Source organism: Impatiens glandulifera, chromosome 1 (assembly GCF_907164915.1).
Source record: "Impatiens glandulifera chromosome 1, dImpGla2.1, whole genome shotgun sequence".
Classification (NCBI taxonomy): Eukaryota; Viridiplantae; Streptophyta; class Magnoliopsida; order Ericales; family Balsaminaceae; genus Impatiens; species Impatiens glandulifera.
The window spans coordinates 155,797,613-155,822,916 of record NC_061862.1 but is presented as its reverse complement, the minus strand read 5'-3'; the positions used below and the strand labels follow the sequence as shown (position 1 = coordinate 155,822,916).

At 31.6% G+C, this 25,304-nt stretch overlaps 4 protein-coding genes across 4 annotated transcripts; 3 read left to right on the top strand and 1 right to left on the bottom strand.

Annotated features, from left to right (window-relative positions):
• The first annotated feature begins 135 nt into the window (after positions 1-135).
• LOC124912318 lies at positions 136-600 on the top strand. Its single transcript, XM_047452920.1, has one exon. It carries the CDS (start codon positions 136-138, stop codon positions 598-600), a length of 465 nt encoding a protein of 154 aa, XP_047308876.1.
• A 5,246-nt stretch (positions 601-5,846) lies between these two features.
• Positions 5,847-8,210, bottom strand: LOC124920310 (ETHYLENE INSENSITIVE 3-like 3 protein). The gene is made up of 2 exons (XM_047460776.1): positions 8,023-8,210; positions 5,847-7,805 (listed from the first exon to the last, which is right to left on the bottom strand). Exons 1-2 carry the CDS (start codon positions 8,115-8,117, stop codon positions 6,143-6,145), a joined length of 1,758 nt encoding a protein of 585 aa, XP_047316732.1. The 5' UTR covers positions 8,118-8,210; the 3' UTR covers positions 5,847-6,142.
• Positions 8,211-12,109: 3,899 nt separating this feature from the next.
• LOC124917478 (protein EMSY-LIKE 3-like) lies at positions 12,110-15,453 on the top strand. The gene is made up of 9 exons (XM_047457900.1): positions 12,110-12,287; positions 12,553-12,607; positions 13,312-13,538; positions 13,611-13,720; positions 13,813-14,017; positions 14,644-14,883; positions 14,951-15,019; positions 15,099-15,162; positions 15,233-15,453. Exons 2-9 carry the CDS (start codon positions 12,583-12,585, stop codon positions 15,319-15,321), a joined length of 1,029 nt encoding a protein of 342 aa, XP_047313856.1. The 5' UTR covers positions 12,110-12,287; positions 12,553-12,582; the 3' UTR covers positions 15,322-15,453.
• A 2,873-nt stretch (positions 15,454-18,326) lies between these two features.
• Positions 18,327-20,814, top strand: LOC124920309 (delta(12)-fatty-acid desaturase FAD2-like). The gene is made up of 2 exons (XM_047460775.1): positions 18,327-18,457; positions 19,499-20,814. Exon 2 carries the CDS (start codon positions 19,521-19,523, stop codon positions 20,685-20,687), a length of 1,167 nt encoding a protein of 388 aa, XP_047316731.1. The 5' UTR covers positions 18,327-18,457; positions 19,499-19,520; the 3' UTR covers positions 20,688-20,814.
• Positions 20,815-25,304: the final 4,490 nt, after the last annotated feature.

Here is a 25,304-nt window from a genome sequence, read left to right as displayed (position 1 = left end):
GTTATTAGAGAAAAAGGTCAAATTGTCGATTGGACTGCTCTTGTTTGGTCTTCAAAGGTCATTCTGAGGCATCGTTTCATCCTCTAGTTGGCTTTACATGGTAGGCTTAACACCCGTGATCGGATTCTTGCCTACATGGACATCCCGAATGCTAATTGTTTGCTTTGTGATGAGGATACAAAGTCTATTTACCACTTGTTTGGGAGTTGCCCGTTTGTTAAGTCCCTTTGGAGTAAGTTCACGTTGGCTTTGGGATTTGTTCAATTACCGGGTTCATGGGATGAGATCATTGTTGCTGCCCGCATCAAGGCTAAAGGTAATAGATTTCCAGTCAATGTCTTCAAATGTGATTTTGCTGCCATTGTTTACCATGTATGGACTGAGAAAAACGCAAGAGTATTTGACAGAATTCGACGAATCATTGATCAAACTTGGAATGATATTGTTTTTGATTGCGGTGCATATATAAGAACATGGAGAAGGGTTCCCAAGAGTGAAAGGGCGTGGAACATTTGTCGGGATTGGAAAGTTGCTTATGAAGAAATCACGTCTTTTGGAAGCTATAAAGGGAGATATAATTTATTGTATTTCGGTTTGTAATTCATATGTTTGTTGTCACATTGAATGCTTGTTTCCTTTTGTTTGTGTATGCTTAACTTTCTAGGTTTGTTGGAATGTTAAGTGAAACTATGTCCGTTTTTTCCCATTTTGGGATTTTTAATAAAATGACAATAAGTCATTTTTCCCAAAAAAAAAACATCACCTATTATTCCTTTTCTCATTACCTAATACAAAAACCCTCAACCAAGCATACCCTAAGTCAATCCAACATGAACTAAAATACCTTTTCTTTATTTAGAATTTAAACCCTCAGATTCGGTTGTCCCAATAACGTCCTTCAACCATTTAATTGTCACCATTCCATCAACTAACTTTCCTTTGTACACGTTTCCCAAACCCTATATTCCTAGTATGTTCTTCGAACTGAAATTATCTGTTGCGGTTGGAAACTCTCTGAATGAGAATATCAGATTGCATAAACTTAAACTTATTATTATCACATCTTCTTGTATGTCTATTTTAAAAAACAAAAAAAAAGTATTTTGTTCAAACATTAAATTTGGAAACAAATCATTATGATCATTAAATTAACCTGTCATATTTAAGATACTTTGTTTCCCTTCCTGTTTATCATCCAAATAATCCACCCAATGCAATCAGGATGATTGAAACTAGAGTTATAATGATCCCAAATGCAAGACACAATTTTATAGATTTGAGTTTCCTTTAAAAACAAACATTGTCATTTCAATTCAAAAAATTGAGAGATGTGAGAATCTTTGTGGTGAATGATCATTTTAATTCAAAAAGTTGAGAGATGTGAGAATCTTTATAGTGAATGATCATTTCAATTTAGAAAATTGAGAGATGTGAGAATATTTTAGTGAATGGTCATTTCAATTCAAAAAATTGAGAGATGTGAGAATATTTATAGTGAATAGTCATTTCAATTCAGGAAATTGAGATATGTGAGAATCTTGTAGTGAATAGTCATTTTAATTCAAAAATTAAGAGATGTGAGAATATTTACAATGAATAGTCATTTCAATTTAGGATATTGAGAGATGTGAAAACTTTGTAGTGAATGGTCATTTCAATTTAAAATTTTAAGAGATGTGAAAATCTTTATAGTGAATGATCATTTCAATTTAGAAAATTAAGAGATGTGAGTATTTTTGTGGTTAATGGTCATTTCAATTCAAAAAATTGAGAGAGGTAAGAATCTTTATATTGAATGGTAATTTCAATTCAAAAAAACTGAGAGATGTGAGAATTTTTATAGTGAATGATCATTTCAATTTAGGAAAATTGAGAGATGTGAGAATTTTTGTAGTGAATGTTCATTTTAATTCAAAAAATTGAGAGATGTGAAAATCTTTATAGTGAATGATCATTTCAATTTAAAAATTGAGAGATGTGAGTATCTTTGTGGTGAATGACCATTTCAATTCAAAAAATTGGGAGATGTGAGAATCTTTATAGTGAATGATAATTTCAATTCAAAAATTGAGAGATGTGAGAAACTTTATAGTGAATGGTCATTTCAATTCAAAAAATTGAGAGATATGATAATCTTTGTAGTAAATGATTATTTCAATTCAAAAAATTGAGAGATGTGAAATTTTTACAGTGAATGGATTTTAATTTAGAAAATTGAGAGATGTGAGAATCATTGTGGTGAATAGTCATTTCAATTCAGAAAATTGAGAGATAATTTTTGTATTGAATGATCATTTCAATTCAGAAAATTGAGAGATGTTAGAATCTTTGTGGTGAATGGTTATTTCAATTCAGAAAATTGAGAGATGTGAGAATTTTTGTAGTGAATGATCATTTAATTTAGAATATTGAGATATGTGAGAATATTTGTAGTGAGTGGTCATTTAATTTAGAATATTGAGATATGTGAGAATATTTGTAGTGAATGATCACTTCAATTCAAAAAATTGAGAGATGTGATAATTTTATAGTGAATGGTCATTTCAGTTCAGAAAATTGAGAGATGTGAGAATTTTTTGGTGAATAGTTATTTCAATTTAGAAAAATGAGTAATGTTAGAATTTTTGTAGTGAAAGGTTATTTTAATTCAGAAAATTTAGAGATGTAAGAATTTTTGTAGTAAATGGTCATTTCAATTTAGAAAATTGAGAGATATGAAAATTTTTGTATTGAATAATCATATTAAAAAAAGTGAGAGGTGTAAAAGTGGAAGATTTTTCACAATAAAACAAGATATAATGTTGTATATAAGATTTACAACATCCTTTATTCTCTAAAATAAATCTCTATCATATCTAACTTGTTGTAAGAATGTCAATCCGATTAGCTTCATATAACGACGATGATGTTATTTTTTATATGGAAATTCTCAAGACCCAATTGTTGGGGTGTACCAATAATTTGATCGATTTTGGCCACGTACAAAACAATCGTTCATTGAAGAAAACCTTGAGCATTTGGAGGTTCGCACCAAAAGATCTATGCAAGCACGAATTCAAACAATCGAGAAAGCATCTAAAAGGCTACGTACATGCATAAAAGCAGTTGAAAATATGCATCAAAGCGGTGATTCAAATGAAGATATAGTAAGTGTCCACATTTTATATAATGTAATTTTTGTTTCTCACTTTATTATTTATATTAAATTTGATTAATCTTCTTATAACTTGTAATGCATAGAGCAAAATATTATTTACACAAGATCCTAAATTCAAGTCCGGATGGAGATATGACCGTGCTTGGGATATTATTAAAAAAATTGAGAAATTTAAAGATGGTAATACGAATGACAAGAAAAACAATTATTTGGTCACTATCCTTCATCGGAGTTAGAAAACCTAGCTCCCGAGTTAGTGAGATAAGCATCCCCATGTATTTCTTCATTTTCTTTAAACTTGGACGACTCAGATAATGTTGTTGGTGATTCTCCACCAGAGAGATCTACTAGAGTGAAAAAATCAAAATTGAAAAGAAAGATGATCGATGATTCATCATCAACCATCAACACCATGCAAGAATAAAACAATAAACTTCTTGCTAAGTTGAAGACTAATGACCAATTGCAATTTCATCTAAAAATACAAAAACTAAGGGAAGAAAGTAGAATTTTGTTTCAAAATGTGAGTTCTATAAAAGATCTCAAGATTCGTACATATGTTGAAGCCGAAAAGACCCGCATTTTGGAGAAAATAGAGCTTAACAAGTCTCGGATGCATTTCAAACTAATACATTTGGTCAATATTTCAATAATATTGAAGAAAGTAACGCTAATATTCCGGGTTATTAAATATTGGATGCTTATTTCATAATTTGTTTCATAATTTGTAGGGTATTTTATTTTATTTTTGTATTTGTGTATTATTTTAGTTTATGATGTACTTTATTTTAGTTGTATGTTATGCTATTTTAAAGTGTAATAAGTATTTAATAATAATTTTAATATTTTTTAATGGCATAAATTTATAAAAAAAAATTGATGTGAATGTGTTTTGTGTTTTTGTAATTTTTATAATTATATTTATATTTATTATATAATTATATATATATATATTAAAGTAAAATAAAACTATAAAAAATATTTATATGCTTATAAAAATATCAATTTGTAAAATTATTATATAATAAATAATGAAATATAAAATATAAAAAAATAAAAAATAATAAAATTTAAAATTATTATAAAATATTTATATAATTTATAAATTAAAGGACTTAAATATAAATTTAAAAATAGAAAAAGGATCTAAATTTATTTAGATCATATCTTTGCGTTTCGTTTTTCGACAAAGACAAATAAGTCTTGATATCTAGAGAGAAGTTTGAAGGTTTGAGTTTGAAGATCGGTTGGGTTGGAGTTGATATTGCTTAAAAAAATTAGATTAGTAGTGTACAAAAGTGTGAAAATTATTAATTTTTATTTTTTTAATTAAAATTTATTTTAAAACTTTACTATGTTTCTGTTTTTTTTAGATAATTTTGTTTAATTAATTTATTAATTGATTAAATGACTATGTTAGTAATATCCACAAGATTATCAGATTATTGAATATCTATATCAAATTTAATTTAATTTAAAGTCTTAGTATAATTGAAATTAAATTTATCAATAAAACATACTTAACCCTATTCATAATCACTCATAATAAAATTTGATGACATATGGACTTTATTAAATAAATGCAAGTTTAGTTAGCATTTTATTTAGAACCTATTATTTTATCAAAATTAATTTAAAAATGATCAAAAATGAAAATAACTTTGTTTTCTAGAAAAGATTATGATTGAATAAAATAAAATAATTTATTTAACAAATATAATTAGTTTTAATTTAAAAAAACAAAATTTAGTAACAAATAAGCGTCTTAACTGAACATCTATTTTTCCAAACAAAATACTATTTTCATAAAAATTAAGTAAATAACATCATTAATAATCCAAACATATGTACAAATTAATTAACTTCACCAATATCTTATCGAAGTGGAGACTATATTATTGAGAACAAGCATAATTATGATAAAGCCTAAACCCAAAATTACCCAGCAATAAAAGACACCAAAATGCCACAAAAATTAACTAAGATTAGCAAAGTGGGTCAATATTTTTGTTCTGGTTAATATTTTTTTTCAAACCAGAGTAAATAGGTAAAGAAGCTAACACGATCTCTCAACCACATTTTTAGTAAGAATCGAACTGAAAAAACTTTTGTCGCTTAGAAATCTAAAGTTGATTCAAGGTGTGTCAATATTTGCAAGATGATCTTAATCGAAAAATTTACCGGAATGGCTATAATAATTACACTGTTTTTTGGGAAATGACCCAGGCAGGATAAAGTTGGCAAAAATAACCTTTCCGGTCCGTATAAAGACAAAAATACTCATTTGCGTCACGCACCGCATCATCACGTCACGCGAAGAGATGACCTGATAATGTTTGCAAAATGACATCGCATGACGTGAATGGGTGCGTTGCGTCACGCAAAGTCATTTTTGCAAACATTATCACGTCATGCGAGATAATTTTTACAAACATTATCGAGTCATCACTTCACTTCGCGTGACACGATGATGCGTCAAATGACGCGAATGAGTATTTTCGCCCAAAAGGATCATTTTACAAACTTTATCGGACCTGAATCATTTCCCAAAATGATGTCATTATTAGGGTAATTTCATCCAATTTGCCTCTTAATCCCCAAACTATATAAAAGAAACCCATAAATATATTCATTTGAAAAAAATGTTCCATCATATTCTCATCATCCAGTGGGAAAACATTCAGAAACAAACATGTAACCTGACACAGATTAATTGAACATAAGGTTTCAGTAGCAGATACAAATTGAGAAAACAAGTGTTTCCCAAAAAGATTCTGATCTAAGTTAACCCTTAAATTAAGGGACTATTATATCAATTGAATAACACTGCATTTGATGCAACTAATCTTTTGTATATATGTCAACAATATATAATGATTTTCCAAGAAAGTGATCCATTCTTCAAAGTTAAAACCCAAGAGATTTAGGAAGATATACATACACTTACAGTAGTCTAATATTATGAAGTGAATGATATTTGTCAAACTATGCTCCAAAGCATTGAATCAAATCATCTTCCAGCAAAAAGTCTATATCACTTGTACCATCAATTCCAAGATCAAACGGACTGTTGAATCCCCCGAAATCCAACGATAAACTATTCATGGGCGAACCAATCGATTTCTCTTGCTCATTCATTATGTAACTTCTACCCATCCCACCGCCTTCTTCTACGCGAAGAATACCATTTTCATTTCTTTGCAATGGCTGCTGTATATTATTATGACTATTATTCTCCGTCACAATCCAAGGTTCTGCTATTGTCATCATCTCAGGTGTGAAACCAGACGACGAAACGTTATACGAACCATAAACAGCTGGATTCTGCTGATGATCACGATTCCAACCAATGTTTTGGGGTTCAAATAGAAGACTAGGGTTTTGAGAACTAGGAAACCGAGTCTGGTTCTGAAAATCACATGACATTGTTGGACATTCTGTAAACCTAATTCCAGCTGAAGAAGGAAGGTTTGTAAAATGGTCATCAACAGCATCTTTATCCACCAACTCGGTATTAACATAATTCCTTTCCGGGTTATCTATTAGTAAATCAGAACCCTTTTCCTTTTCAGCCCGTTTGTTATTACTTAACTTCCCACGAGCTCTTCGCTTTCGCGGTAACTGCTGCCTATCAATCCTGTCGTCTTTTGAAGAAACAGAACCGAATCCATCATCCGCCAATTGGACATCATAATCACTATAACTACTAATGGAAGGTCGTCTCTTTTTCTCACCACGGCCACCTGGAGGTGTTTCAGTTAGCTCTGAGGAGTTACCATTATCACTACTAGGCTGCTGAAGCTGGACCTGAATTTGGATAAGGGATTCCTCTCTGTTCAGAACAGCCAACCAAATCGAACTCTCTTTGGCAGTCATCTTATCTTGTAAACATTTGGATCGTCGAATTAGCCTTGTGATCTTTGCGAAATCGGGTGACATGTGCTTTATAACAGCAGTTAAAACACCAACTTTCCACATCTTTTTCAAATCGTGTGGCTTTTTGTATGGAGGGGGTTGGGATTTCGGTAATCCAAGTTTTTGCCACCAGTCTTCTTCCCCGTTTGGCCACCATGGTGGGGGTGTTAGTTTCTCTAATGGGTATTTTCTTTGAGGAGGATTGCAATGTTGCATTAACGACGATAAAAGAGAACCTAAAGTCGCGTCTTGCAAATCTTGAAGAACTGCTGCCTGTGAGTTTCCATTTAGGATTCCATTAGCTTTGGCTTTTTCTTGACATTCTGATTCGTATTTGGTAATCGCAGCAGGCCCATTCTTATCGAATTTCACCTTTTCTTTCCACCAAGCTCGAATATTATCAGAAGAACCACTCACTGGTTTACCTTTCTCAGGAATTATCCCATAGACAAAACCTCTTGCTTTGCATACTTCAACCAGCTTCAACATGTATTTCAATATTCCATCTTGTGCTCTTGACATTTTCTTACGCTGAGCTTGATCTGAAGAAGGTTTAGCTTTCTGTTGATCTACAGCCTGTTTAGCAGCAAGTTTCTGTGTTTCCTTAATCCTCTTTAGTTTGATACGGTCTTTCCACATTCGTCTCTCCAAGTCTTCAGCTTCAATTTCTTCATCACTCACGTCTTTCTCAACCATGTTGTGGCACCTTATTTCATCAATTTCAACATCGGAGCTGCAATCAAAAGCTATCAAATCAGAACCAAAAGAAGGGATTACAAATTTACAATATGGGTTTTTAAAAAGAGCAGCCCTAATACCAAATTGGAATCATTTCAAGTGCAATTGTTTCCGATTACAATAAGTTTCTATTGAATTGATGTGTAATCTTGCAAACGAAATCCATGCGTGAGAAAAAGGAAGATTTTGGCATGTGGGTTTCGAAATCTGACCTGATATCAGCACAAATCACTTCAAATTCACCCATCTGGTCCGATATCCGACCACCGGCAAAGATTTCACCTTTTCTTTCGTGTTTCCTCTCCATAGCGAGATAGAGGTGACAGCAAATACGAGAAAGATGGGGAAGATGAAGATGGAGATGGAGATGGGTATAGAGATAGGGATAGGGATAGAGATAGAAATTGAGGCGGCCCAAACGTGACTCGAAACGACGTGCCTACAAATAGAAAACAAAGTTATTTTGGCCTTTCCACAAATCATAGTGCTTTGAGTTTGAGTGTTTTACTTTTTTTCTATAATTGGAAATTAATTAATTGTATTTTTATCAAATGCTTCAATTTCCCATTTTAACTTATAAAATTGACTCAAATTCCACACTTTATTCTTAAGACAGTCCCTTCCAAGTCCTTGGGTAGGAGTCTTTGGGATTATGTTTTCTTTCCATCTAAACAACACAATATCTTTATGTTTGTTACTAAACTTAAACTTGTTGAAAATATGAAATATAATCAATTTTTATCAGAAGTTAAATTGATCATCAGAAAGTAATTAGGCCAAAAATTATGTTACTCTCAACAAATAAAACTTTTATCAAATAGAAGCAAATGAAACACTTTCATAAAAATTCTCGATGAAGTTTTGCTTCGCCACTTAACTACTCTAGGTTTGGGGTCGGTCCTGATTTTGGCGGTATGAATCATGCACGTCTCGATTCTTGAAGAATCTTTTCAATTTTTTGGTTATGTATGAAAATATATAAATAAAATGACCACAATTTTAAGTATTCGTTTAATCGTGTTGGAGTATTTCCTGTTAATTGATAAAATAATATTGTCATAATCAATATAAAGATTGATTCCTCTATTTGCAAGGACAAATCTTTGATTTGAAATAAAGGTTAAATTTTTTTCACAAAATTTACCTGGACTAAAATAATAACAATATCAAACAAATAAACAAAATTTACATAGTTTAATGTGGCTTTTTTCTTTTAGCGATGACAATTCCGTCGTCATTTCTCTTATATATACAAAATATTTTGAGTCACTTGGGTTACAACCCGGATAACCTTATAGGTATATCCGTTCTTTCGTTTTCAGCTATAGCAAGAAGTCCTAAATCTAAATTAGTATGACGTTCTAACTTAGTTCCAACAATGTACTTCTCTTATCGTGATTCAAACTTATTAAAGTTCGATTCACATTATTATGTTCGATAAAATAAATTAGGAAATAGAAAAAATACTTTGAAAATTGACCTATTCATTCCCATTCAATTTAATTCAATTCAATTCTCAAACATTCTTGACGATATCGAACTAAAATGTTATTCTTCTTCATCCACTGTTCAACACTTAAGAATTTCTTCCAGCTATCCTATCTATCTCTATTTGGTGGAAAAAAATGCTTTTACTTTTTTTTTCTTTCTATATACCACCTCCCACTGTGAATATATTAAATAAATTAGTTAAACTTTTTAGATTTGAAATGTATGATCTTAATATTTTAATTTTATAGGACTAACTTATGTCAAAGTGCATAAAAGTAAATAAAAGAAAAACTTTAGTGCTATTTGTTTATTAAATTAAATTTATATAGATAATAATACTATATGATTGATATTATTTTTATGTAAAAAATTATTATTCTTGATTTTATAATTTTATAAATAATTAATGATTATTTTATTTTGGTATGTCTTATATGTGATTTAATGGTATGAAAATCAATTTGTCTACTTATTTATATATTTATTTAATTGTATAGATTATAGTAAAATAAACTGATTGAATCTCATCTCACAAATGTATGATATTTAAATAATTTAATTTATTTGAATCTGTATGTTGTGAAAAATTATCATTTTCACATAAATTTTAATTTTTCAATATATTAAAATAATTATAAATAGTAATAAATTTAATTTTCAAATGAAACTAAAGTTGTCTTTATGTATATGTATAGATGAACTGAAAATATTAATGAGGTATTGAAGAAGAGTAGTTATAAAGAATAGATAGATCATAAGAAGTTTTGTTGACTAGGTATTATATATTTGCATATCTTATTCCTAATTATGGCATATTTATAGAGGAAAAAAATTGAATAATAAAATTAATTCCTAATTAATTGGGATGGTAACCAATTAACTAAATTAATTCTTAATTAATTGAAGTTAAAGATAGGTTAATCACGTGATTATTTTAACTTCTCTAATCTCCCATTCAAACGAAACGGGAAGGCACACACCGTGAATTTGCCTCGTAAAAGTGAATTTGTGGAATGAAAGACCTTTAGTGAAAGTGTTTGTAATCTAATCTTCAGTAAGAATGTATTTAATGTAAAATAGTTTGTTTGCAACTCTTTCTCGAACAAAGTAAAAATCAATTAATATGTGTTTTGTGTGAGCATGAAACACCAAGTTTATTGATAAAAAATGGCGCTAATATTGTCATACCAAAGAGTGGGAGGAGTCGGAAAAAAAACTCTCAATTCACGAAATAGTGATTGAAGCCAACATAGTTTTGTAGTGGTATAAGCGAGTGCACGATATTTGGATCCAGTACTTGAGTGAGCAACTACTTTATGTTTATTTGAGTTTCAAGAAATAAGATTGTCACAAAAAATACAATAACTAGTTGATGATCGTCGATCAACCGGACAACCTAACCAATCTGCATCATAGTATGATGTAAAGGTAAGTTGAGTTGCGACATATGAAGAGATCATAATTAGGAGTATGACGTAGATATCCCAGAATTCATTTCACATCTATCCAATGAGTTGTTGTGGAAGTTTGCATAAATTGACAAACTCGATTTATTGCCAATGCTAAATCGAGACATGTGAGTGTGAGGTATTGGAGTGCCCAACAATACTATGCTATGCTAACTCTTGTTGGAGTTTCCTTTGATTTGATACAAAATTTGAACCGAAAATATGAATGAAGTATTGAAGAAGAATAATACTAATCAAAAGATACTTTGCGGCTAAATATTATATTTGCATATTTTAATCCTAATTTAAACATTTTTTTAAATTAAAAGAGAACTAGCATATGACACCTCAAAATCACGGTCCCCACTTAAACTTAAAACGTTTCCAGATAAAATTAAACCGGTGATATTTTGGTCTATTGAGTCGACTCTTATTACTTGACTACCTTGATAGGGTAATTTATGACATATATTTATAGAGTACATAAAAAGAATAATTAAATTAATTTCTAATTAACTTGGATTGTGTAATCGATTAACTAAACTAATTCTAACTAATTAAGGTAAATATTATATTTGTATATCTTAACCTTAATTTATGACATATATTCATAGAGTATATATAGAAAGAGAATAATCAAACTAATTTTTAATTAATTGAGACTATAACAAATTATCTAAACTAAACTAATTCTTAACTAATTAGAGTTAAAAATAGGTTAATCATGTGATTATTTAACTTCTCTAATATCATTATTTCTAAATATACATAGCAAGTTTCTAATATTTGACTAGGAAAAAAATCGTTTGAAACCTTTTTTAAATATTTTTCTTATTTAGATGAGATTTATATGTCGTGCCGCATATGAATAATTATAAAACCTAAAACCGTATAACGGTTCTTATGAAATTAAAACTTACGAGTTTAATTTACATTTAAAATTTCGGAAAATTATGACGGTTATCATTGTTAACTATATATATTAAAAATAATATATTATTTGATATTTGAGAATTTATTAATTTAAAATCAATCCATTCATAACTTAAATGGGTGTGAGGTTTGTTAACTTTCTTTATTAAAAATAAATAAATTAAGTGATATATTATTCAAAATAAAAATAAATAAACAAATATTCCAAAAAAGGAAATATTTCCCTTTCTTATATTAAAATAATTTTTTCATAACTCAAATAGGGTTATTTTATTTTTCAATTAGAAATCCAATTTTGAATTGACTAGAAAATTTTAGGAAATATGGAACAAACTAGGGTACGGTATCCTTGAGATGAAACGACGTAGTTTAAGGCACATTATTATTATTATTGAATCAACCCTGCAAATTCTGCTTTGCATATCAACCCTTTTCCCTCCCGTCCCGAGATACTCTCTATTTGTCTCCATTCCTTCCGCCGACGCGCGTTTCGCCGGCGGCAAAGGACCACCGCGATAACGTTTTGAACGACTCCCCAACTATCTTCTCCAATCTCTATCCATCCCTCTTTCGTTTTCCCAACTTAGGGTTTGCTAATCGATTTGGTAAGTTCCGTCATTGTTTTCACGAATTCAGACGTTTTCATGAAAACCCAAGTCTAATTTTACTTCATTTGATCGTGTTAATAGAGCTCAACCGAGCGTGTTACCATTCAGTTTTAAATGTGCAATCTTGATTTGTTTTATTTATCCTTATCGGATGTTATAGATTTAAGTATGCTTGTGTTTATGTTATAAAACTTGTTGGACAAGAAGCTACCCGTTTCTTTGAAGTTTAACTGGATGTGTTCTTTGTTTTTATGTCTTTCAGCACTCGATCTTCTCTTTGTAAGTAGACGCCATGGATTATGATGATGATAGCAGCGGTAAGTATCTGAATGGTTTAACCCTCTTTCATTCATAGCAGACATTTGTTTGACTTATGATGTTTCTTTCTCTGCAATTCTCAACAACCCTATTATGCTTTTCATTTGACTATATGTTTCTTATTGACAATTTAGAGTTCAATCCCCAATGCAGCATAAGAATGAATACTATATCCTAAAGTTCATGTGAAAATTAGTTAGGTTTTGATCAAAGATGACATATGCTTGCTTATATTTTGGTTGATAATTTGATTGACGAGGGATATGTGAAAAGATGAGGGGTTATTTGAAGATTATTCATTCAAATAACCCAAACCGAACAAGGCCTTAGCAAGATATATGTTCTCTAAATGCAATGGTTTACTTACATTTAAACAAATAGGACCTTGATTGACGAGGGGATATGTGAAAAGATGGTGGGTTATTTGAAGATTGTTCATTCAAATAATCCAAACCGAACAAGGCCTTAGCGAGAGATATGTTCTCTAAATGCAACGGTTTACTTACAATTAAACAAATAGGACCTTGACTAATACTATCTATATCTGTATCATTAAATGCAATGCTTTACATTTACGATGTAAAATGAGAACCGTTCCGGTTCAGCATCTCATTAAAAGTTCTTTTCATCATTAATACAAAGTTTTTTCCCTTTCGAACAAAAGATGTACTTGCTTCAAACAATCATGTTGGCAATGTGATAGGTACGGATGATGACCTCCCTCCTCCACCTCCACCTCCACCTCGGAGAAATAGATTTACTCAAGGAGGAGTTCGAGTTGCCGCAGGCAATTCAATATCTGAAATCCAAGAAAGTGGTAGATTTCCACGTACTCATGCTGACATGGAAAACAAGATCCACGCTATAGAACTAGAGGCGTATATTTCAATTCTACGTGCTTTTAAAGCTCAATCTGACGCTATTACCTGGGTAAGTTAGTTACAATTGATGCTGTCTATTCAATCTAGCTGTATGTTTAATCGATATAATGATATTTTTCAGGAGAAAGAAAGCTTAATCACGGAACTTAGGAAAGAATTAAGAGTATCAGATGAGGAGCATAGACGTCTCTTATCCAAGGTTAATGCGGATGATGTCATTGGGAGGATAAGGTCAAATATATATATATATATATTTTTTCATGCGGATAATAGTTAGTTTTTCACTTTCGTGGCGGAGTGCTCATTGTTTGACACTATTGTAGGGATTGGAGGAAAACTGGTGGAGGAGTTCGCAACAGCCTACTAACCCAGCCTGGACATAACCAAGCACCTAGTCCAACTGTTTCTGGTTCACACAAGAAACAAAAGACATCACAAACAGGAGTTTGTTTGCCACAGGATGCTCCAACACCAACGTTCCGTCAATCCATACCACCATCTGGTGGCAGGGGAAAGAAATCGAATTCAGTGAGTAACTCATTGTTTGATAACACAACTCTAAATAATTATTCGCGTATTTGAATTGAATTGTTACCTAAAATTACTTAATTATCTAGATTCAGCTCAGATTATGCTAGTTTAATTCGGTAAGCTATCAATTGTGACCTAACTCAGTCATATATAGTAAGAGCTGCACGAAAGGCAATTTAACCCATGTAAATTAATAATATTACGTAACTATAAGGGTAAAATAGTCTTTAACTACTTTCCCGACCTTGGTTCCACATTTTATAAGTCAACTTGGTTATTCAACATTTAATTTTCACATATTTAACTAATTCTGCACTCAAAATTCAGTGTTAAGCATTCAAACTTATTATCAGTTTTATCGAACATATCCCCCTTACTCTAGTATTGTCTTTCATCAACTTTTTTTGTTTACATGGATTGTTTACTAATTTACAGTATCCTTTCACTATTCGTGTTCCTCCTGTTCAATTTGGATATGCATCTTGCCAAAGTAAAAAGTGAAATTGATGTTATTTGCATTTGGTATGAAAAGTATGATCATTATATTCGAATTTGTATTCATAGCCCACTGTTTCTATCAATCTACAGTTATAAATTGTTAACATGGATTTCTTTATCATCAGATACCGGTGGAAGACAATGCGTGGGATGTTGAGAGTCGTGGAATTTCTCGCAAATCTGGTGGCACTGTGCCAGGCCATGCATCTAAGAAATCATCGTCTCGTGATTACAGAATTCCGGGTAAAAGGGATGCCGGGACAACAAAAATCATACAAAGGAAACAGTTCCCTTCTTCGCGAAACCTTGAGAAGAAAGCATTAACTGACATTGAGTTGCTTCATACAGATACTCTTATTAAGCAGGTAAAGTATATTTAGAGGTTTTTTTCGTATTTTTTTTCCAACTCGTATAGTAAGAATTTCTTTGCAGGTGGAGAAGGTCTTCAGTGGAACCCAACCTAATCCAGTAGACATTGAGAAAGCAAGAAAAGCCATTAAAGTATGAACTATACCAAAGTTGTTCTTATGCATTCAATTGTGAACAAAATTATGTAAAAATTTAATCTTTCTAACTACAGGATCATGAAGAAGCCTTGATCAATGCTATTGCGCTAATTGGAGATTTATCTGAAGGTGAATATGGTAAGTAAATAAAAGTTATTTGATTAATTCGCCATATTTTCCGTTTTTTCTTACCGATTTTATGACGCAGGTCCAAGAGACAAGGTAACCGTGCAAGATCGAGAGAAAGGAAACATAGGTGCAGGCAATGGTCATGACGACCTTCAATTGTCTAGTTAGGTTTTGATGATCTTTTTTTAAGAAAAAAAGACACTGTTTGTTAGCTTATTGGATTCTAACTTAGTCTGGAAACATGTAAAGAAGAGGCAAAGGTAAAATATGCAATGATAAAGTCTTAGTACTCTTTCAAAATTTAACAATTTATGAATCAACAGGATTTTTGCAATTTCTTTTTGCTTCATATTTGATTTGTCACATAACAATCTAAACATATCAAAAACTTATGATAGTCATAGGTATTACAAAAGTTGACTGTCATAAATATTTTTTTGTGAAAAATTTAGGCTTCTTTGGTTTTGGTTTAAGTCTTTTTAAAACTTATTACCTTTTCAAAATTATTACCTATTATTAATTTTTTTTCACTTGATTTTTTACATAACCCAATACCAAACGACCTCCACAAATAAAATTATTTGAAATTGTTTTAGGAGAAAGTTATTTTCATAAGAGAAAAAAGAATTATGATTCTAAAGATCATACAAAAAAAACAGTAAAATAAATTAAAGTATTTTCTGTAATATCTAATATTTTATTGAGGAAGTTTTTTCAAATTCTTTGATATAGGGTGTTTTTGTGATTTTACTAAAAAGTCTAATATTTTATCCAATTTCATTTATCGCATAACTCATTTTATTTTTCAAAATATCATTTATTTAATACCTCTCGTCATAGATATAGAATGATCATTAAACATTAAAAAAAACTCATTAAAAAAAATTAACTCAAACAAAACTTTTACCACAAGACACAATGCCAAAAAAGAAAATGGTTAGACTTGAAACAAACATATGAGATTTGAAGAAAAAAATAAATAAATTAAAGAGAAATCTTTTTATTTTTTAAAAAATATAATATTTGTAATTTTTCATGACATATAAATTTCATTCAAATTTGGGACCAATTAAGAAAAAAAACATAGGTTTTAAAATATTTTTTTCCAAGTTAAATATTAAAATTGCGCATTGTATACACAAACAATGTTATATTTTCTATACATATACATAAAGAATTATATTTGTTACTATTATTTTAATATTTTGAAAAGTTAAAATGATAATTTTTCACAATACACATACTAATTAAAATAAAAAATTTAAACATCATACATTTGTAAAGGAGATCATCCACTTCTTATATAATATACATATATTTCAAAAAAATTCATTATTAAATGCTGCAAGTTAGAAAGTAACACATTGTTAATATGAATAATATTATAACAATATTATGAGATTACAATAATATTATTTGAATATTTTATTTATATATATTAGTAAAGAAATAAATAAAAAAAGGGGGTAAAATGACAGCCTCCTTAATTACAAATGTCTGATTGATAGTAAACTCATAAAGTGTGTCAGAATTGACCGTACATGTGGGAATAGTGTCAAGTGTGGTTGAGAAATCAAGTTTTACTTTTAATTTCTGTCAAGGATATAAATACATATGTTTTCAGAAATAATTATTACTTTTTTTTTTATCAATACAAATTTCGATACAATTTATGTTTGAAAAAAAAGACAAGTAAATAAATTGTGAGATTTTTGAGTTTTGAATTAAAATTATATACACTTAGGCTTATTTTAGAATAAATAAAGTTGGAAAATTATAAGTTATTTGGTGTTGATGAGACCATATATGATATAAATATATATTTGATTCATTGCCCTTTTTCTTAAGTAATATTTGAAAGTTAATTTTGTGATATTCTTAGATGGGCATTTATATACACTTGTATCTATATAAGATCTTGTTATTATTCTATTATAATAAGGCTAAACCGACTTGTTTTGTTTTGAACTTTATTTTAATGACATTGGGGATGTTAGAACTCACTTTCCGTGTTAGATTTTGCTTTTTTTAATTTTTTATTTATTTATTTATTTATTTTATGGTGTTTGTTTTTTCGAAAGTATATAACTTTTTATCAATAAAAAAATAAAAGGTGAAACAAAATATAAAACAATTACTAGTTATAGTTTTTTAATAAATTAGAAAGTGAAAACTAAATTTAAGTAAAATTAACAATTTTATTTCCTCAAAAGTGTAACTACCCAAATAAATTTTATTTAAAATTTTAGGATAAAAAATAATTTTTTTATTTGAATCAAAGTGTTATTAGTGATGTAATTATATCTAAATAAACTTTTTCTTCTATTACTTTGTAATTTTCTTATAAATAAAGTTGAATCACATTTTTAAGCTAAAATAATTACTTAAATATCTTAAGTAATTTTAAAGTATGTATCCATTTACAAATTAAAGGCTAAATATAAATTAAATTTTCTTATTAAAGAATTATTAAATATTTTTTTTAGAAAAAGTAACACATTAAAGTGGTTAGGTATGAAAAATAAAAACTTCATTAGATTATAGGTTCGATTCTTAAACAAGTGAACAAAATGTCACATATTTGATTTTCTCTTTGAATTGAAAGGTATTGTGATTACAGCTAGGCCGACTATTAGGGTGGGCAAGATGGTCACGGCCCGGGATCCAAAAATTAAGAAGGCCTAAATTTTTTTTTATGCTGTATTATAATTTTTTTTATGTTTTATATGTATTTCTACTGGATTCTCTCTCAAAATTTTTTTATGCAGTACTATAAAATAAAATTAGGTTTTATATTTCTTTCTATTACTCTCTCAAATTTAGGACCCAAATCTTGGATCACCTAGAGTCCCAAAAATGAACGCCTTGATTACGGCTTAATGGGTGTAAACTATTCTTTACATTTTCTCACGATTAATTTGATTCTACCTATAAAGAGAAAAAAAATCAATAAATGACTAGGGTAGGGTGATGTTTCACTTTTTTTTTTTTTTATATAGATGTCACCTTATGAGTGAGATCCAAGCGGTGCGGTGAGTATATTGGTAACATCGAAATGTTCCAGCCTATAATTAGTGACACGTGTCAATGAGATAGAGCAGATACGTTTCAGCCTTGCATGAAGAGTAAGTCCAAAAGAACCAAAGAGGTGTTGGGCCAAGGAAGATGCGGGCGGTTGTATATATAGAGAGAAAGAGGTGTTTCCATCATCTGTAAACCTAACTTCACCTCAATAGAGAAAGAGCTTAAAGATCTCAGCTGGTGCTGGTGGTGGTGGAAGAAGGCTAGATTCTTAGCTCTTCAGGTATGATATTTTCCTTTTATGAAATCATCATCTGTTTCTTTCAAATCTGCATTTCGTCATGCTATGATTACTCAAGTTGATGGATCTGAAGATAAATTTCCTAATCACTATCTAAAAGTCATTTTTTTTTTCCTTTCTTTTGTTTCAAATCTTCGATTTCAACAAGAATATGCAGGGTTTTATCAATTTTGCCCGATTAATTATCTGCCTCGTTAAATCCGCTTTCTTTCTTTCTTTCTTTGCTACACATTCCTTTCTTGCTTGCTGTTTTCCAGGAGAGAAATTTCTGCTGTTTTTTTCTAGTTTCTGGTTCTCTTTGTGCTGTTATTATTGTTTAACATCCTCTGTTTTGATGTTTTCATCATCTTGTAAGTTCTGTTCATGTTTTTGCTGTTCCAACTTCAATCTGTTACAGTATTGTTCAATCTGTATTAGTTGACTATATAAATTCATCAAGTCCTGTTGTTTGATATGCATGGATGCTGAGATTCACAATCAAGTTTCCTAAACCCTAAACATGCTAGGGATTTAAGATTGAGATTTGAGGAGTTTTCGAGATTTTGGATTCAACCCTTTGTTCTTTGCATTTGCACTATTTCATCATGCATGTCATTTTGAGTTCTTTAACTTATGGAAAATCACATTAGAACTTGTTTTGCTTCGATCCTTTATTGATGGGCTCGAACTCAGAACTTCTCAGTATCATTATCACCTCTTTTCGCTTTTCGCGTAGATGAGGGGATTTCTTTGTTTATTCTTTAAGTGAGTGGATCAGTGAAACTAAATGCATGTCCCTTTATGGATTCAGATTTAGAAATAAAAGTGTTTTCAGATGAACCCCTTTTTGTCATTGCATCAACATCATGTTTATAGCTTAGATATGGATGAATACAATTTGATTCCATTTTATTAGAGTATATGCTCTATTTCTTATCAATTTTTTTGTCCAATCTGCTTAATGGTACATGGTTATAAAACAGAGATGGGATTATAAATTATCATTGTTCTATTTGATTGAGACATTATCAGTTTTGTTTTCAGATCTTCTTGTTGGGAACTCAAGATGGGAGCGGGTGGGCGTATGTCGAGCCAAACAACAGCAACCAAGTTCGAGAACTCGAACCAACAACCATCTCAAAAGAGAGTTCCCCATGAGAAGCCTCCATTTACTCTAAGCGATCTTAAGAAAGCCATCCCACCCCATTGCTTTCATCGCTCCCTCATTCGGTCTTTCTCTTACGTTGTTTATGATCTCGCCATCGCATCCTTTTTCTACTATCTCGCTTCCACCTACATACACCTCCTTCCACAGTACTTACAGTTCGTCGCATGGCCTATGTATTGGGCTTGTCAGGGCTGCGTTCTAACCGGTGTATGGGTCATCGCTCACGAATGCGGTCATCACGCGTTTAGCGATTACCAATGGATAGATGACACTGTCGGTCTCATCCTTCACTCGGCCCTATTGGTCCCATACTTCTCATGGAAGTATAGCCACCGCCGCCACCACTCCAACACGGGGTCCCTCGAGCGCGACGAGGTCTTCGTTCCCAAACACAAATCTGAACTCGCTTGGTTCTCGAAATACCTAAACAACCCTGTTGGCCGTCTCCTCACCTTGATAATCACCCTGACTCTAGGATGGCCGTTATACCTGTGCTTCAACGTGTCGGGCCGTCCCTATGACCGCCTCGCATGCCACTTCGACCCTCAGTCCCCGATCTACAACGACCGCGAGAGGCTTCAGATATACATCTCCGACGTGGGGATAGTCTCCGCGTGTTTCATCCTGTACAGGGTCGCCGCGGCGAAGGGACTCGTTTGGTTGGCGTGCATTTACGGCGTGCCATTGTTGATTGTTAACGGGTTTCTCGTGACGATCACTTTCCTACAACACACTCACCCGGCTTTGCCTCATTACGACATGTCCGAGTGGGACTGGTTGAGGGGAGCCTTGGCGACTGTTGACCGTGATTATGGCTGGATATTGAATAAGGTGTTCCATAATATAACCGACACTCACGTGGCCCATCATTTGTTCTCGACGATGCCGCATTATAACGCGATGGAGGCCACTAAGGCTATTAAGCCCATATTGGGGGACTATTACAGGTATGATAGCAAGCCGTTTTTCAGTGCCATGTGGAGGGAAGCGAGGGAGTGTCTTTATGTCCAAAAAGACGAGATTAACAAGGAGAAGGGAGTTTATTGGTACAATAACGAGCTTTGAAGAAGAAGATTAGAATGTCAAAATGTCGCAATTAGATCGTTTATCTATGTGTGGTTGTGTTGTCTAAGTGTGTTGTTTGTTGTGTTGTATGTCTGCTGTTTACCTTTGAACAATGTTTCTTAATGTTGTGTGGATCTGGTAATTGCTTAAATAATTCAACTTGTTTGCAAGTGAAAATGTCTTGTTTAAGATTCAGGGGAAGACTAGTAACAAAACCTTTATTTTATATTAAAGTTCTTTTGCAAAATTAAGATGGTTGAAATGATAAAAAGTATTGTCTAATTTTACTTAAAAAAATGTTTTAAATTGAACTAGAGATAATGATTTTGGAAATTTTCTAATTTTTTATTACAATATTAGTTTATGGAGTTGTTATTTTCTCCAAATAAAAATCAAAACATAATAGCAAGTTCTCCAAACTTTGTCTTAAATGTACTTGTTCCTTATTATATGCGTTTTAGGTTTAACACTTAGTCAAACACATAATTTATGTGATATCCTTTGTTAAGCTACCTACTTATTTTTAATTTAATATTTGTAAAATTGAGCCAAGGATGTTTGAGGCATAATTTGGTGTGCCTCAATTTTAAGTAAAAAAAGGGGAAAGAAGATATGTGCAAATATTTGTTGGATTCAAAAAGACATGAACTTACATAATGGTAAAGATGTCAATCAAATCATATAATTATAAAGATGTCAATCAAATCATATAATTATGAAAATGTCAACTAAATCGCTACGAGATCATATCATGGTAAGATGTCAAAGATATATCACATAATCTTTACCATAATTATGAATTATAAGAGTCTATATATATACATTGTAAATGAGAAGAAAGTGTGAGACTAAAACCTTGAACAAAAAGAGAGAGTTAGAAATTGTAATCCCTATTATAACTCTATTGAATCGATTCTCCAAAAGCAGAACTTAGGACATTGTTGGTCCGAACTTGTGTAAGATTATTGTGTCGTTATTTCATTTTTTCTTACTTTTACGCTATTGTTCTGCATTCCATTACGATTGCTATTATTCCGTTTTCATTTTAGGGTGATAGTTTTCATCACAAATTAGTATCAGAGCCAAATTGGGCTAAGGCAGCCGCAATTCGATTTTTTTGGTGAGTTTTTTTTCTTGATTCGGTCAATTATTTTGAAGATTTGAGATGTGGTCGACTTCTAAGGTTGACATCAAGAAGTTCGATGGGTCGAAGGACTTTAGGTTGTGGAAGATTAGGATGAGGGATCACTTAGAAAACATGGGAGTTGTTAAAGCACTCAAGGGGGAATCACAATTACCGGCCTCGATGGACGCATATAAAAAAATGGAGGTGTTGGAAAGGGCCTATAACACCTTGATTCTTAGTCTCAGTGATAAGGTAATGCGAGAGATTGTTAGTGTCATGACGACAACAGAGGCGTGACTTTAGTTGGAGTCTTCGTATATGACTAAGACATTGTCGTCTCGGATCTACATCAAACAATGATTATTCAAATTTAGAATGACTGAGTGAAAGGACTTGTAGACACATCTCGACGATTATGTCAAGATTCTCTTTAATTTGGAAAACATCGGGGAGAAATAAAATGATGAGGATAGGGCACTAATATTTTTGAATTTTTTACCGAAATCATGAGATGTTCGTAAACATACTCGAGCATAAGAGGGATGAGCTTACCCTCAATGATGTGATGAGTGCATTGAGATTGAAGGACCAAAAGAAGAATAATGAAGAGAGCAATGCAAGTGGAGATGGACTCTTGGTTCGAGGAAGAACCGAGAGGAGAGACAATAAAAGCAAGAAGAAGAGGCGTTCGAAGTCTACCAGGAAAAATCTACTAAGTGCTACAATTGTGACAAGGAGGGATACTTTAAGCGAGATTGTCCAAATTTGAGTAACGACGGGAAAAAGAGCGAAGAAGCGACGGTTGTTCAAGAGGTCAAGAATGAATACAAAAGTGCGGACGTTTTCGTTGTCTCCACTAATCAGTCCGACAAACATTAGATTATGGATTTCGGGTGTTCGTTCCATAGGACACCTAACAAGAGTTGGTTCGAGACCTATGAGAAGAATTTTGTGAACGATGTTTTGTTAGGTAACAATAAGTCTTACAGGGTGATGGGGGTCGGAATAGTGCGTTTGTAGATCCATGATGGAATTGAGAGGGTATTGACGGATGTACGACACATCCCGAACTTTTGGAAAAATTTAATTTCTCTCGGATCACTAGACCAACTTGGTTTTGCATGAAAGGGTGAGAAAAACGTATTGATGGTCACAAAGGGTCGCTAGTGGTAATGAGAGCTGTGCAAAAGAAAATCTTTACGTATTTCAAGGCAACACATTGGTTGGTGATATAGCAGCAATGGTGGAGCCTCGAGATGTATCGTCCACGAGTCTATGACATAAGTGATTGGGGCACGTGAGTGAGAATGGTTTGAAGGAGTTGAGTAAGAGAGACTATTTTGGCAAGGAGAAACTTGATGATTTAGAGTTTTGCGAGAACTGCATATACGGTAAAGCTACGAGGGTGAAGTATGTGCGGCCGGTTGAGGTGACTTAGAAGACACTCAGTTATGTTCACTAAGATTTGTGGGGGTTGACGAGAACTACAACTCCAGGTGGATGTCGGTACTTTATCACCTTCATTGATGATTATTCGCGCAAGGTTTGTGTATACATGAACTGAACATGAATAAAACAAGTTAGGGTAATGTATTTTTGGGTTCGAGTTGAAATTATATCAACTTGTTTAATCTTATTATTAAACAGGTCAAAATCGGGTCGATCTTAAATGACCCAAAATAGAACCGCTTATAATTTTTTTTAAAGTTTTGTGTTTGTCCTTTCCTATCCTATTCACTCACCATTTTTTTAAGTGCAAACTGATTTGTGATTTAACTTCATTTTTATTTTGTGTTAATATCATTTTAAGAAATTATATATACAACACCCTTATACAACACTTTCATATAGCACCTACATGATTCAAAAAGATAAAATATTTTTCTCTTTCTTGTATTATTTTTAAAATATATATTTTCTCTTTCTTACCAAATCAGGTAGGTGTTGTATGAAGGTACTGTATAAATGTGCTGTATATATCATTTCTCATATCATTTTAATCTGAAATAGAGATGTGATATTAATTACATTGAGTTAAATCGAGTTGTGTTCGATTTTAATCATATTAATCAGGTCGGATTCAAGTTATAGATTTTGACCCAAATTATTAAACATGACATGTTCATGTTAGTATTGTTCAACCCGTTAACCCACCAACCTGAACCCGACCTGAATTGGGATGGTTTTAGTGGTAATAATACAAATAAAACCGATATATAAAAAGTATATCATCTTATAAGGTTTCAAAACATGTGGATTCATTTGAGCATGCATTTACTTTTCCCATTTAAGTTTTAATAATATAAAGAATGTTTATATTAAGTGTTCAATACATGACAATGAACATTTCATACTTAAACAAAAACTTCTTAGCATTTAAAAAGTCGCTAATGCCTCAACTATGTGTCACCACCCTTTAGTGAGTAGGACCTTGATTAGGTAGAACACAAGTCTCATAATATCTATTTTTTTTCTCAAACGCTTCTATATATATAATGTTTTCAAAATGTTTGTAATTCTCCATTTTGGATCTCCAGATTCAAAACTGTACTTTATAATAATTTCATATTACAATTAACATTTTGAATACTTACTACCAATACTCTCCTGTGAGAGAGGGTAAAATTATTTTTTTGGTTGTAAAAAGACTGTTTTGGCCCCTTTTCTGTGAGAGGGACAGGGGAGCAAGGGAATATTGGTAATAGATAATCCAATCTGTACAAATAAGATCGGAATTCGAAGTACCTCATCCTTATTCAATAAAGATTTGACCATCAACAAATTTAACTCATTGCACTTATTCACTCATTGTTTTGTATTTATTTTTATTTAGGAAAAATTAATAAACTTTACTTAATCATTCTTTATTTAATTTTATTGTTTATACATAATAATTTTATCTATCCCAACAAAAAAGATGTGTTTTACTCATTTTTATTTTATTTTATGTAAAGTATATGTGGTTAAATATTCCATTTTCATATTGGAAATGATTAAAATCTACTTTTCCTTGGTTAGGTGGAAGATAAGAGATTGTTACTTACTTCTACTCAACCATTCTCCCATCCCACCCCCATGTGGTCTCTACTAAATTTGTCTCCATTCATTTAAAAAATGTGCGAACTAGCTGACTAGTTAACATTTCCATTTCGGAGGCACTCACATGTGAGAACGAAAGATGTTGTTCCATTTTTGCCTAAGTCCTCGGAATAATTCTACATATTCACATCTCACACAATCCATAGTCATGCATTTTATCAAATTATTTAAAAATAAATCAATTTAGTGGCGAAAAAATTGATTAAGGCGGCCAGGCGTTATTGTTAAACGAAGAAACTCTATATATGCCTACTTGACCCATTTGGAAAAGTTGTGTACGTTTGTAATTCTCTTAGCACAAATTAATAAGTCGACAAATCCCTTGTTACCATAAAAGTAGATGCATTAGTTATCTATGAATTTAAACAAGACAACAAGGTATGCACCACTAG

Bases quoted from the DNA above. Each gene is read 5' to 3' on its own strand.
- LOC124920309 (XM_047460775.1), top strand. From the start codon at position 19,521: ATGGGAGCGGGTGGGCGTATGTCGAGCCAAACAACAGCAACCAAGTTC.
- LOC124917478 (XM_047457900.1), top strand. From the start codon at position 12,583: ATGGATTATGATGATGATAGCAGCG. The intron at 14,018-14,643 runs GTGAGTAACTCA...CTTTATCATCAG, and splicing joins GGGGAAAGAAATCGAATTCA to ATACCGGTGGAAGACAATGC. The intron at 15,163-15,232 runs GTAAGTAAATAA...TTTATGACGCAG, and splicing joins TTTATCTGAAGGTGAATATG to GTCCAAGAGACAAGGTAACC.
- LOC124912318 (XM_047452920.1), top strand. From the start codon at position 136: ATGGACATCCCGAATGCTAATTGTTTGCTTTGTGATGAGGATACAAAG.
- LOC124920310 (XM_047460776.1), bottom strand. From the start codon at position 8,117: ATGGAGAGGAAACACGAAAGAAAAGGTGAAATCTTTGCCGGTGGTCGG. The intron at 7,806-8,022 runs GTCAGATTTCGA...TTTTGATTGCAG, and splicing joins GTGATTTGTGCTGATATCAG to CTCCGATGTTGAAATTGATG.